General features: G+C 33.8%; 1 protein-coding gene across 3 annotated transcripts in view; it reads right to left on the bottom strand.

Annotated features, from left to right (window-relative positions):
• AP3B1 (adaptor related protein complex 3 subunit beta 1) overlaps positions 1-14,788 on the bottom strand; it is a 148,811-nt gene that overhangs the window by 48,295 nt on the left and 85,728 nt on the right. For all 3 annotated transcript variants that reach the window (XM_051788095.1, XM_051788094.1, XM_051788096.1), the window contains exons 21-22: positions 7,539-7,611; positions 6,585-6,691 (exon numbers count right to left, since the gene is read on the bottom strand). In XM_051788095.1, coding sequence (XP_051644055.1) covers positions 6,585-6,691; positions 7,539-7,611 — 180 coding nt within the window. The remainder of the gene's footprint in view (positions 1-6,584; positions 6,692-7,538; positions 7,612-14,788) is intronic.

Consider the following 14,788-nt stretch of genomic DNA (forward strand, 5'->3'; position numbering starts at 1 on the left):
CTGTTTTAAAGAGCACAATATATGTATTTTTCATGTTGTAAAGAAGAAGCAGTATTATTTTAAAATCTATCATAGATCGAAGCATTTCATTATTAAAAAAAAAAAGTCAGATTAGTTTTAAGGACAGTACTGACTTTTAACAGAAGGCAGAAAGAGATCAAAGGTCTCCTCACGGTAACTTATTTAAAGGAGTTTCTTCTTTGCAATAGCCCCACAATTTAATTTCTATTTTATAAACAAGACCTTAAAATTGCAATTGCACTTTACTTTGCAATTTTGGCACTTATATTTTTAAACACAATATCTGAATGCTGGTTTAATCTTTTTAACTCCAAGACAATACAACAGCAAAATAGCACTGAAACAAGAGCATTTCTATTAATCAATGACCTCATTACTCAGAATACAATTTCATTAATATAGAAGTTACTATTTATACATCATATAATTATAAATTGCATATCATTTATAGTATATATGTAATTTATATAATCTATAAATTATATGTAAAAGCAAAAATAAAAGACACGCTGGAGAATATCTAGTATTGAACCACACAGTAATCGATTAAATCAGTGACATTACACATAGTAATAATACAGTATATCTCTCAGACTGAGCATACTATTATTTGGTCCAGCGTCTTGTATCAGAAACTTAGCCCTGATTCATAAGAAAGATCATGTTTGAAATTCCAAATAAAATTTTCTAATTTATTTGAAGAAAAGAAGTTGAAGTGGTCTCAAGTGTAGAGTTTGTTATGAATTAATTCATTTAATAAACATGAGATGGGTATTTTTAAGGCTTGAACATAATTCAATGTTACAAATATTTATAAATGGATTTCCAATTAAAGAATAGATGATAAATGATACTTAAAAAGGTAGTGTCATGGTTGATAATTTTTTCTTTCAAGCTAACTTTTTTAGAAGTATGTGGAAGCAATTTCTGAAAGGACATTATAGCTTTCAAATATTCGATGTAACACATCACTTGCCTATACAGCAATTTGACATCAACAGAAAAATAAAATCAAGTGTGTGTGGGGGGGTGTCTTTGTTTCATTTCTTCTTCTTGGCTTGGCAATGGTTAATATCTGCTGATGAGCAGCTACACTCATTTGTAGATCTCCGAGAGCTTTCCCAAGGTGAGTAAGCATCATTATCCTCATTTTTCAGATGGAAAACTGAAAGATTAAGTTACTCCCTCCAGATCTCACAGCAAGTAGTAAGCCAAAAATAGAACTCATTTTCCATATGTAACACCCAGTTCTGTATCCACTGGACCACACTGCCTTCCCACATGCATCAGTCACACCTAATCAGCCGCATAGCTGAATTTTGGGCAGCACTAAGAGAAAGTTATTTTTTAACTCTTAAATTTAAGACCATGCCTTTTCACTTGCTTCATAGATACAAACTTTCCCAGGCACCCTACTAACATATGATATTATAAAAAGCGGTTTCAATTATGTCTTACGCTAGTTACAAATCTAGGGGAGGGTAAAACAGAGACAACACAAATACTTTCGACTGTTCCACATGGAAAGACACCACTTTAAGAAATGAAGCTGGAGAGAAAACCATGCAGAACTGCGAAAACATCTCTGCTTAATATGTGATTGTGGTCAACACCACAAAGAAGTTATAAGTAAGCACAGGAATGGGATATATGTAGGCTGTCTTGTAGCACACATCCCTTCACCTCCCCAGAACAAACTTTCCCAGTTTCAGCCTGTACATAAAATGGTAGGCTTCAGAAGAAGTATAACTGAATGCAAAGGAAAAAGTTCTCTTCTGGTAAGACAGCAAAAGGATAAGACATTTCTTATAGGAAGTAAAAAACAAGACGGCAAATGCTAAACTATAAAAAATAAGCTTGTGTTATCCTAATACAAAACTACAACAGCTGATAAAAGAGATGATGTGACTAACATTGAAAGTTGATTTAAAACCATCACCTTTTGCCCGAGTAAAAAATTTTAGAAGCATCCTTAAGAGAGTATGGATATAGGTACAGAAATGTAAAATAATTACTTAAAAATAATGGTAGTTGATAAAAGCTCTCTGAGAACAATGGGCAGAAGACTGCCATCGCCCACAGTCTGCTGCTATCACAAGTGATTGCACTACATCTCTTTCATGACAATAACAAGTTAATGTTTCTTCTGATGCAGCAATTCCTGAGGTGAGCTTATATGAATGACAAAGGTATATAGTTAAAAAATAACTGCTGCTAGTAAAGCTCTGAAAAAATAAGACTCATGAAGTTGAGTGCATGCCAATAACTATTTAGAAGAATTACTATTTATTTCTCTACTGTAGGATTTTGACAATTCTTAAAGACCTCATGCTAACCCTTCCTGCAAACTACAGACTAGACTAAAGTCATAATATAATCCATTATTGCTATTCTTGTGTTCCTTGTACTTCTAAGCAGAGATGCTTCAAACAGAAGTATATACTTCAGATTCAGTCTTAAGACTTGTTACAGTGGAATTAGAAACAGCCTGAATCAACAAAGCCATCTAAATACCAAGAAAGTCTTTCCCTGTAAAGACTATGTCAACAACTTAGAAATTAAAATACCATTAAAGGTGTTCTCTGAGTCTGAAAATATCTCTACTTAAATATTGAGGGAGTTCATGTTTACTATTTCTCAAGGAATTCTGTAAGTGTACTCAATTTAAAATTAAATGTATTTATCACCTGGTTTGACAGGTCTGCAGCTTGACCTTGACTTTTGACAAAAGCTATTATTTCTGCTTTACGCATCACCAGTCTAAAGAAGTTCTCAAAGTGGATCTCAGTCAAAAGTTCTTTAGAAGACACAAAACAGAAAACAAGATGATTTACTTCTCCCTTCCTAAACAGTTTCTCTGGAAAGTTGAGTAGTAAAACAATAAAAACATATTACTATGGTAATAACTACTATCATGCAACCTTAGTAAATAAAGTGGTACCACCTACAATTACACCTTAATTCCAAAAGCACAATAATTAATAGCAACTCTAAATCGTTGCATCAAATATTTTTATAAGTACCTCCACACTACAACAAGAGTTTTCCCCTTATTTGCTACATGTTTTTTTCATGAGCTTCCCTTAGTTACCCTTGACCTTTTCCCTAAGTTATCCTATTTGGGGCAGGGAAACAACCTTCTCCCCTCAAATCCTACTCAACTCAACCCATACATTCACACACTTTTTGCCCTATCCAACTGCTGCTACCACCAGAGCTCATATCCAGCTGTCAGTTCTTCCTTGCACTAAACATTTCTGAATCACAAAAGATTTCGTGCTACCAAAGCAGTATTTCCTTTTCACTAATTTTGTTTATAAAAGTATGGGTCATTTTTATCAGTTAATTATGCTATGCAGCATACTCAGGGCTCTCCACATTTAGAAGAGCAGTTCCTTGTACATTTTTACCATCTAAAATCCTAATGAGAAAAGAACAGGTGGTTTAGCTTTTTTTTCTTCATCAGCTGTGTGACAGGTAGGAACAGATGATCACTCCCCTCTTCAGCTTCTCTGCATTACCACGGCTCTCCTCTCTCTCCTCTCACCATTTCTGCTCAAAATATTATTTTCTGCAGCAGATTATAACCCTTCCTGTCCTTATGTCAGTCATGAGTTTTGCTTTTAATTTCTTCCTTTCCCACTGTATAACCTGCCTTTAGGGGACAACACCCACTTCCAGTGTTTTCCAATAACTGCTTCACACTGACAGCTTGCAGCTTTCTCTTGTCTCCTGTCTTTTATTTGCACTGCATCTTCACATTTTACTTTCAAGCCTGTAAATTATCCATCCAAAACTCAATTGATGCCAATTGCAGTTTCTCCAAGCACTTAGTTTTGACTTCACTTGCATGTACACCTTGAAAAGCCACACAGAAGCCTCTGGTGACCTCAGTTACCTGGTTCAGTTGAACCTGAAGATGAACCACAAAAGCATGCATATGGATTTGCTACGCTTTGCATCCAGTTGGAAGAAAGTTATCCATGAATTACAAGAGAATTTTGTTTTTCCTGGAACAAACTATAATATGCATGTGTGCATTTATAAGAGGGGGAAATGTGCTATATGTAAACATAAACAATAAAACCAAATGAGCCACAGGACAAAGCATTAGGTTATGCACTGCAGTTTCTATTCAAGGATATTTTGGTTTTGTAGGTTTTACCATTACTGTAAAATCATTCTTGTATTTATGCTTTCTATAACGTTCAACAGCTATGAATTTGAAATTGTAAGTTTTCCAAAAGCTGTATCCAATTACAGTGCTGAATGATTTGAATAATAGACTGCTTGACATATTCCAAGATAAGTGGCTGCTACATTTCTTTGATATTAGGGTCATATACTGTACTTATCTATTTTTACTCCATGCTCTCCATTGCCTAGTAATAAATTAATTTCTCACTGTTAGTTTGGCATGTGCCCTACAGTTATATTCATCTTCTCTCTCACTGAAGGAAGAAAAAGTTTACTAAGGTATTTTTAGAATTAGTCATCACAGATTAAATTCAAAATACTGTTTTAAGAGAGACATTCCCACATAAAGCTGGTTTTATGTTTTCATTTTTAGAAAATTACTCAATGGTACTAAACAACATAGGACAATAGCCATTTAACTACTTGCATGCATGCAAGACTTTTTACAATATATGGATATCATTTGAAAGAATGATTTTTAACATTAGTGCTTAATTTCTGTTGGTCCCTGGTGCAGAAAGCCCAGAAAAGGACCTCATGTACATCTGCAATTATCAGTGGCAATGGCTTAGATCTGAACAACAGAATACAGACCAAAACATGTAATCACCATCCAGGCTGCAAAAATTAGTTCTTACATAATTTGCGTTGTTTCCAGAGCAGCAAGAATGTTCCAGCTTCTTTGCTGGTTACCAGGAACTCAGCAGTACCAAGGAAGAAGTATTTTGCACATTCAATGTTTTCATAGGGAATAACTATTCTTTAGCCTAACCTTCTAGCTCTTTCTAAAACCTCTTGTTCTTTGTAGCAACCTGAAGAATAGGGAGAGGCAATTTAGCAAATGAACAGTAGCAATCATGAGGAAAACAAGAATTAATATGGGAATAGAATATGTGTTCATGTAGTGTAGATGAAGAAAGGACACTGGCAGGCAGGGGGTGTTCTCAAGCCTCTGACATTACTGATTGCTGTCTTTAACTTATCCTCAAAGGTGATAATTCTGAAGTAAAGCAAAGACACCAGAGTCGTTCTTAAGCTAATCCAGACCCAGGAAAACATATGACTGCATGTGTTTTGAGTTGTCGAAGCCATAAGGGATGGCAAGGAGCCAATCATGGGGTGGCAATCACAGGAGTAACACCATAGCTGCAGTCAAACACAGACTTACCACCTAACACAGTATACTGCACTGCAAAATAACATGGAAGAGAACTTCTGGCATCTTCAGACTGTGTGACACATCAACTACCACATGTCATGTGAAGTGACTGCATGTTCATGGATTGTTACTGGAAATTTACATTACATCTCAGTTTTCTTAGATAAGGCTAATATCCAACAAATTATCAGAAAGCCTACCTTTTCAACACCAAATTTTGAAGCCTGCAAACATGAAACTCAATCATAGCTACCATCATCTATTTCTTGAGTCAAATCATTCATGTAACTCCTTTACATAACAAGTATTTGATGTTGCAAACTATTGCTCCCAAGACCAACACAAAGTAGTTTACCAGCAATTTTTAGAGTTGCAGTGTAGGTTCTACATACCAGCCTCATTAGAAAAAAGGTCAGGCTGAAAAATATCTGTGACTGGTGTTTTTTTCTGGTGACTTCCATCCACTTGCATAAGGAAACATATCTTATTTCATACCACTGCAATTTCTAATTAAACTGCAAATGTAAATTGGACATACAAAGATGACTAAAAAAACCCAACCAAAAAAGAACAAACTACTATCCTTTTCCACAACAAAGAATGCTCTCTACCTCCATGAGTTTGCTAACCTTAATTATACCTATAGTTTTGAGATTCCCTAATGGAAATTGCTACAAAGCACTAACAGAATGAATCATGACACATGCTGATACACCACTGATTGTAAATCTATACCCTTTTTATTTGCACCCAGGGGCTACGCTTCATATACTCATGAAAAATTACTTCCAAGTAATGTCATAATTGGAGGCATGTCTGGTAAACAAGCAGGCTGAGTATTACCAAGTATGCGATGTTCTTGTAGCTTATTTTTGATAGTGTAGCAATTAGATCATTTGAAAGATTTGCATAGTTTGGATAGTTAATTTGAGAATTAAAGTTTCCCTAAGGCAAAGTAAAAGCTTGAAAGAGAAGGTTAAAAATCCTTGGAAGCATCCTTCTTAGACATGGACCATTCATACTTTTCTCCACATTTCAGAACATAATTACAGATTGAAAAATGCTGCCAGACTAGCATGTAAACCAGAATTTCATACAAGACCTTTATAGATGAAAGAACTTAAAAAAAACACTTGAATGATGTTCTCAAAATATGTGAAAATCTTAAATTAACACCCACCCACCCCACCTTATAAAGGTTACTTACATCAATGACAGATGAACTTGACAGATTTAATCCCTCTAAGTCTGCTGTTAAACTCGGGGATAAAACAGCTGCTGTAGGAACTGTCACAGGAGTTGTCACAGGACAGACTAGAAGTAAAAGGGCAATTGATATTTAAATTGAAAAAAAAATGTAAATACTGGGAAAGAAAATTATATTTCTTCATTAAGCAAAAAAAAAATTTAACATCTTGATTTAATTATTATAACCTTTTATTATATCCTTGTATATATGTTCCTTAATCAAAGATTATATTATTTTTTCAGACATATAGCCCTAATACTCAACATAAACAGTGAAAATACAACTAATATAAGTATAGACCACATACACAATTTATATTAAAAATATTTTCCCCTCCTTTCTCATTTCCCCCCTATTTTATCCTTCAGTTTGATACATACTTTTATATGTACTTTTTCATTTACAAGTTAAGTGCAAAGTACATGTTAATGCTATTCTAAGGTACTGCACCTACAGAAGTAAACTTGAAGAAGGGTACTAAAAGCATAGTCAAAGAACAGTGCCAGCTCTGCCTTACCTTTCCAAGAGTACAGTTTCACACTGTTCTTCAAAAATGTGATTGGTTCATAGATTGCACAGTGTTATACAAGTAACATCCATTAGTGGATGAGAAAATAAGCCCACTTTGACAGAAGACAAGTCTAAACACATAAAAATTCTCAAAGTAAATGTTTTACATACCAATACATTCTAAAGTTTGAAACAATTTCTCAGTTATAAAAACCAAACAAAATCTCATATTGTAATAATTGTGCTTAAAAATAACTTGCAAGTCTAAGCATTTATTTTGTTTTCTCAGGAAACTGGTACAATAAATGAACAGAATCAATGTTTCAGACACTTAAAATTCATTGAATTAATGGAATTGAATTTATGCTATGGGAAAAATGAGGCTTTAATCAAGATACTTACAATCATCTAAATCTAAGAGAAACACGTCTTGTTTATTTGGAGTTTTTCTGTCTTGTACTGTTTTTTCTTCTTTCTGTCAAAATATATAAATATTTCATCTTTCATCATATCAGCAAAAACAAATCTTTAACACTTTTATAAAGCAAAATGTGCTTTTTTTTCCTGCTTTCATAAAGCAAAATATATTCATTTTCAGGGCTTGGCATCCAGAGAATTCACCTAGTGAGAAAGATTTCTTTACACAGTTAAACAGAACCTAAATTCCACAACTGAATATCTGAAGACAATGTGTTTGTTTAGTATTAATCATTGTTGCTGCAAAGAAAACTTTAGGTGACAGATCAGATACATCTGTTGAGATCACTAACAGAGACAGCAGCATTTTTTTTGAGACCAAAAAATCTGGGTACTAACATTTCTGTTTCCATATGAAGAATAGGTCAAAACCCATTCAACAAGAAACAGGTGTTATTTGCACTTATCTAGGAGCATGGAATCCTGTCCAGTTATCTACTGGGATTTTACTTAATTGCAAGACAAACAACACTAAGTTGATTTTCGTCACAAAAGAAATTCCAATTTTAAGCTTTAAGATGAGTTCTAAAAATAAGAACTGTCAGTAGTGCAATAAGAATTGGCAGTACTCTTTAGAGTAGAGAAGTAATAGAGTTATCTCAGTAACTTGGCAAACAGAGTATTTCAACAAAATTTGTTTCAATACACCTAAATAAAGACTTCTAAACAAATCTAATAAGAGTGAGTGTTGGCCATACCTCCAGAGCATGTCAAGATAGTGGTGATTCAGGAAAGAATTTAGTGTGTCACAGCTCAGTATAGGCTGCCAAGAGGGTGGTTTAGTATAAAGGACTGATCTTTGGAGGTAGCCACAACAGTTTTGTCATCATGCTGTTCCTACCCACGCTTAAGCATCCTTCATTTGGGTCAGCTGAAGAATTCCTTCTGCCTTTGCTCTCTCTGACTCACCAAACAGAAAGCTTTGCCATTCTTTTAGAAAATGTGTCAACTGCCTTTAGATCTTAAGACATTGCTCACTACCCAAGGTACTGCAAGTAATTTAAATGTAGTCTTTCAGAGTCACACTTATGTGAACTTTCTAGTTTACCAGTTTCCTCCTCAACAGTATGTGACAGGTAAATGCACATATGTACAAATATTTTACCATTTCTAATAAATTAACAGGTCTAAATAAATCAGCAAAACTCCTTATGACCATATGGGCCTCCATTTCTTGAGCATTTCAGGTACTCATGATAAAAACTTCTACAAGAGTTTAGAGTCCTCTCAGAAACTCAGCAGCTATCACCATAGAATAAAATGACACCTCTTTTCTCAAGGTGCAATCCCTTTCTTCTAGTCTCTCAGTCTCATGGTCAGTTGCAAACTAACAATAATGACAAGTATATTTTTTTTTTCCAATTTTGGGGAGAAATTCCATGGTTCCCTCCAAAGAACACTAAAGGAACTAGCTAACGTCACTATTTGAAGCCATAGATATTAATGACTACCAGGCTTGACCTCAGCCATGATGACATTGCTGATCATGTTCTTCCTATAAATCCATGGCTATGGTACTAATGTTATTCCATGTCTTATATATCTGTCCAGAATTACTGAGGGACTCTGCTGCAGAACCTACTTTCTTGAATTCCATTCTGCTCACAACTACCAGATTTTTCTCTTAGAGTGTGTTTATTAGCAAGTCATGAAGCTTCTTTTGGTTATTCTTGTTTTAAATATGTGAAATAAGGAAAAATAGTACACTTCATAATTACTCAGGTTTATAAAATGTCAGAGAAACAATTTTGTAACAATCCTTCTAATGGATTCCAACCCATTTTATAGCCCCATTTGGTGAATATTTAGCCCTGAATCTTGGGGTTAGTTCTCATCTGCAGCACTTTTACTATAAACTTTTTTCCTAAAGCAGAAACTGTTCAAAAGCCAAAACAGACTAAAGAAGAACCCACTTAAAAACCCCACAAACATATTTTAAAAAAATCCTCAATTTCTGAATTCTTTCACTCCCTGTCCCCACTTATTCAGAAGATACAGCTCTACCTTCAACTATGACAAAGGTTCAAATATTATTTTTAGCTACAGTTCTGTATTTGCTAATTATTTCAGTAGAGATGGGATTTCTTCATTCCCTTGCATTATGCAGCCAATAAAGTCCATAAGAAGTGGCTCACCCACATGAGAGGTGCACAAGGACGAGAATTTCATATGTTTCAGTACAACTTTTTAAAATATTAGGAGTAAGAGCGAAGGAGCCCTTTCGCTGTTAATCTGTTTACTGGAGACAACTAAGACATTCTATGTCACAAATAACATGAACAGTATGCTTCAGTTTGTTTTTTCTGTTATTTATTTTGCCATTCTGGAGTTGTTACTGAGTATATATCACAAAGCTTGTTATGTACTTTTGTAAGATAAAATCTATTTCTGCACTGATACTATTTTGATTCTATTACATAATACATCTTTAAAAATGAGGGGGAAATCCTTCAAGAGAATTTATTTCTTCAAAACAAAGTAAAATGGTCCTAAGATAAGGTACAAGTGAAAAATCCTTGTATCAAGGTAATGCACGGTAAGAAAAACTTCCACTGCACACTTTATTGGAAGATTATATTTATACTATAAAAACAAGCAAACAAATAACACCACTAAATAGAAAACAAAACAAAACCAAAAACAAATCTTACTCTACCATCTGGGAAATGCAAAATCAGAAGCTAATTAAATCAAGTAAAAGCTAATGCTAAAGTATGATCATGTCTTATTTTCTATTTCAGTCAAGTGTGTCAAGCTTAAGAAAGCACTCAGCTACTTATATGTGAGTGCATGCTCTATATACACATAAACACACAAATATTTTCATATTTATATGTATTACATATATGGGTATATACATTAATTGTGTGCAATTCTGTACAAAACAGCAAAGAAATCTATTTACGTGAGTCCTGCCTATTACAAACATGATTATTTTTTAATTTGGTTTCTCCAAGAAAAGAAAATTGATTGGCTATCTAGGAATAATAAATAGCCAATGACTGCAGATATTTCTATTGAATAAAAAAAGCTTTGCATTTGAAATCAGGACAATAAAAATGTCCTGACGTGTCTGACACTTCTCTGTAACATAATTTTTCATCTTTTTTTCTTAAAACTAAGTCTACAATATAACCCAAACAGTTTCCTACCAAGAAATCCCACTATGGAAAAAGCAGAATACTAAACAAAGAAGTTAAGGTATATTCCATCAAACATTTCTCCATTTGCAATTCATCTTGGTAATAGAGATAGAACCTGGTAAATGCATATAGGACTTGAAGCAGGAGATTTCTCTTGCTCAATGCATAATTCATGTGCTCCACCTGCAAAGTGTGTAAAATGAGAATTTCACACCGCAGCATGAGCCATGGAGCTGCAGAGAAAAGGCAGATGAAATCATATTCTGCTGTGCGAATTTTATTTCTTATCCTCCCAATATTTATACAAAACCATCACTGACAATCCAAATGCATTGACAGATCACCCACTGTTTCCATTGTGTTAGCACTTGAAAAGAGATCAGGCAGAAAGATAGACAATTTGTTTTTGTATATTTTTTAAATAGTGGATCAGGTTTTTAACAGCTGAGTGACTGTATTATACTTGTATTAGGAGGTCAACAGTAGCTGATTTTAAAATCCTACTGTAGAGACACCTATTTATACATGCATCATCATAAAATCTGCATTTTAGCTCTGCAGTATTTATGCTTACAGTATAATATGTATCTGAACACCTCAAACTATCCATATTTCAAAATTATATAAAAGACTGCAGGAAAAGAGGCTGACTTTTCTATTCACTGCAGCTCAATTATAGTGAATACAACAGCTTTTTCAAAACAGCTTCTTCAAGAGAAAAAATATTAAAACATTAATAACATATTCAGAAAAGTAGTCCAAAGTTTTTGTAGCCTATTTTAATGCTAGTAGATGCATAGATGTATGCAGAAATTAGGCTTCCATGTGAGTGTAATCAAACCCTTTTCATTAAGAAAATTCTGCTGAACATGGCAATGGTACCCAACAAAACATATGGAATGGTAAACATCACCCAAAACATCACCAATGTAACATAGTTCATAATGTGTGGCAAACTGAGAAACTATAAAAATAGAGCCTACTAACCACTCGTCTTATCAATATGTATTTCAGGAAATTTTTTTCAGTTTTACTAAAAAGGAAATCCTAATGAATCATTTCCCCAAACAGACTGACCACATTTAAGAATACCTTGTGGCAGAATAATATAAACACTGTCTTTTCCAATTAAAATCTATCAGGATAAAACATGCATTTCTGAGAGCCTAGGAGAAACCATCTGCTTCCCAGGTGGTCTGAAAAATAAGTCAGGAAGGGAAGTAGAAAAATAAATACGTGTGGCTCCTGTAAAATGTACTTTGACACAAAGGCTCTATATACAATACTTTAGCTATAATGTTCTATAAGGTTTGTTAACAACTGTTTTTTCTTTTCAGCTTGGAAAGGGTTATCATCAGCTAGCTCCACCTATCCCTACAGGTTTCTCTCAAAACAGGTTTCTCTCAAAAAAAAAATCTATTAAGCTATTTAGCATAACAATCACCTCTAATAAAAAATACCTGTGACTCTTATCCCCAACCCCCTCATCCAACTATGTATCTAAAAATAAACAAGTACCAGAAACATCTCAAGTATAAATGCAGGCATCAAACATGGTTTAAATGGAAACTAACTTCATGGTTCCAGAGATTAGTATCCTAGACTGAAACAGTCCTCTCTGTTCAAGGGCACTAAATTAACTACCCCCCTGCCTCTTCACACATGACCATTGCTGTTTGCAGCCCATCAGCCATAGCTTGTTGCTCTTATAATAAATGTGTTAATTTTTTAGTGAAAACATAAACATTTAGCTTTTGCATACTGCGCTCTACACTACTTTTCCATGATCTCCTTGCTTCTTTTTTTTCTGTCCTGCATAAAAACCCACTGCTGTTTGTTTTATTATGCTTTTGTGATGTTTAAAAGCTCTGCAATTTTTCAGCTCTACCCTTTGACTCTACTCTGACCAAATCCTCTGTCAACTGTTCAAAAATTTTTGTTCCTAACACATTTCTTTTTAGGTGCTTCTTAATCAAATAAGACTTCAGAACTACTGCAAAGTTCTTTTCTCTTAAAATCCAAGGCCTTGACAATTTTCCATTGACTTCAACAATTCAATCCCAAGCTTCTTCGACATTCCAGTTCTCATATTCAGTATATTTGACTTCACATATTCTCGACTGCTGTTTTAAAATATATACGATCCTCACATACTGTATGAAAGAACCAGATAGTTTAAAAAACTAGTGAAGGAAATTATGTTCATAGTGTTGATACCCTGAGAAAAATGAACAAATGCAGCAAAGAGCAGATACTACTGTTTGAATATGGTTTTGCAGTGGCTGTTCAGAACTAAGTACATAAGAGTATCACTTTTTGGTGAAAAAATACTGTGCTGATATGAGAAGCTACAAACTGTTATAACTAATTCATGTACCGTTTAGCATCAAAGCAGTTTATTCTAAGAGGATTTAGGTTATATATTTTATGCTACCATTTTTTGGCAAGATGCAGTCTAGCTTCTCTACTAGAAAAAACTTCAACATAGATGTGTTACCCAGTGTGGTATTTGGGCAGGAAACAACGATCAAACCATGAAAACACACCTCCATTGCTCAAATGCTACAGCCTCACTTCATCATTTTTCTACTTGGTTGAAGAAGGGAAAAGCTAAGGTTACAACTCAGAGCTCCTAGACAGACCCATAAAGTTACAAAACAAAGACCATGTGCAACCTAAGCTCAAGATTTAGAAACACAGATAGCTTTAGCTTCTCAACTAAAGGAAATGCACACTGAAACAGCTTTATGAAGTTATGGCCTTCTCTCTTAACTGTTCAAAACACACCTGTCCACCAGCTTCTACAATTGCATCAAATGCAACAATGTCTATTTTGACTATTCAGCAATCTAATACAGCAGTTCTGACTGAAATGTCTTGGTTTAATTTAAAATGCATCAGCATTTCACTTGATTTTCAATACCACACATCAGTATTAAAACGGAAACTTCTGAGCTACAATTTTACCCTTCAAATTTTTTATAAAAATACAGAAAGAAATGCACAAGAAGTATTTTGTAACAGAAAAATAGGTTTCAGAAATGCTTTTACTCTTCTACCATAAAGGGTTTAGCATAAAGTTCCTCATTTATTTATTTTTTAAATGAAAAGTAGGTAGGGAAACAGAAACCAATTCACTGCTATTAGCTTTAGCTCTATAATGCTAGCTTGATTCTAATGAACTGTTAAGCTCTTTTGCTTCACTAAAGTAAGCAATTAAAACTTAACTGACACATAAATGGCTCTGTGGTGCATTTTTGCATCCTCACATATTTCCAAGTCCAGTTAAAAAAAAGACATATTTGAAAGCTTGCTACTTCATGCATGTTTTAAGAAAGCTAATGGAATTTGAAGTAGCAGAACTCTTTGAAAGCTACCAAACACAGCAATAAAAAGTTAATTTCTCATTAAGAATATTAATTCTACTAACCTATGTATACACCTCTATTATAGATTCATTAACTGCACTATTTTTAATTTTCACAGGAAATTTTAAAACAAAGCTAGTGTTTCTACTAGAATGTCCTCAAACTCTTAACAGACAATGTACTAACACTTGTTTCTCCGTTTTCTTTTCTATCAGACCCAGGTCCAGCAGTAATTATACTGTAAGATTCCATTTTAATAAAACAGTCATTAACACCTACGTACTAAGCTTTCACCAGTTTAATAGTAACCTAAAAATAGATGAAAAATAATTAAATTCTATTACATAAGAATAATAGACTATTAGAAAAAATATTACATTCTGTCTATAAAAAATAATTAGATTCTATTTTCTTCTTCATCTATCTGGAGTAAAAATATAATGGAATTTAAACAGAAATATGCTTTTTATTATAAAAATACTCTTACTGGATTTAACTATAAAACTACCTTGGGATTGGTCTTTTTATGAAGTCAAAAATTTTTTTTCATGATTTTGATATGCATAAAATGACTACCTATCTCCATTCCCACAGAAAGAAACATGTATAGACAGTTAACGTTTTAATATTTCATAGAGGTTTTTAAAAAATATATGTTATCTTA

Source organism: Manacus candei, unplaced genomic scaffold (genome assembly GCF_025592945.1).
Source record: "Manacus candei isolate 608988 ecotype Guabito, Panama unplaced genomic scaffold, ASM2559294v1 h1tg000024l, whole genome shotgun sequence".
NCBI classification, from domain to species: Eukaryota; Metazoa; Chordata; class Aves; order Passeriformes; family Pipridae; genus Manacus; species Manacus candei.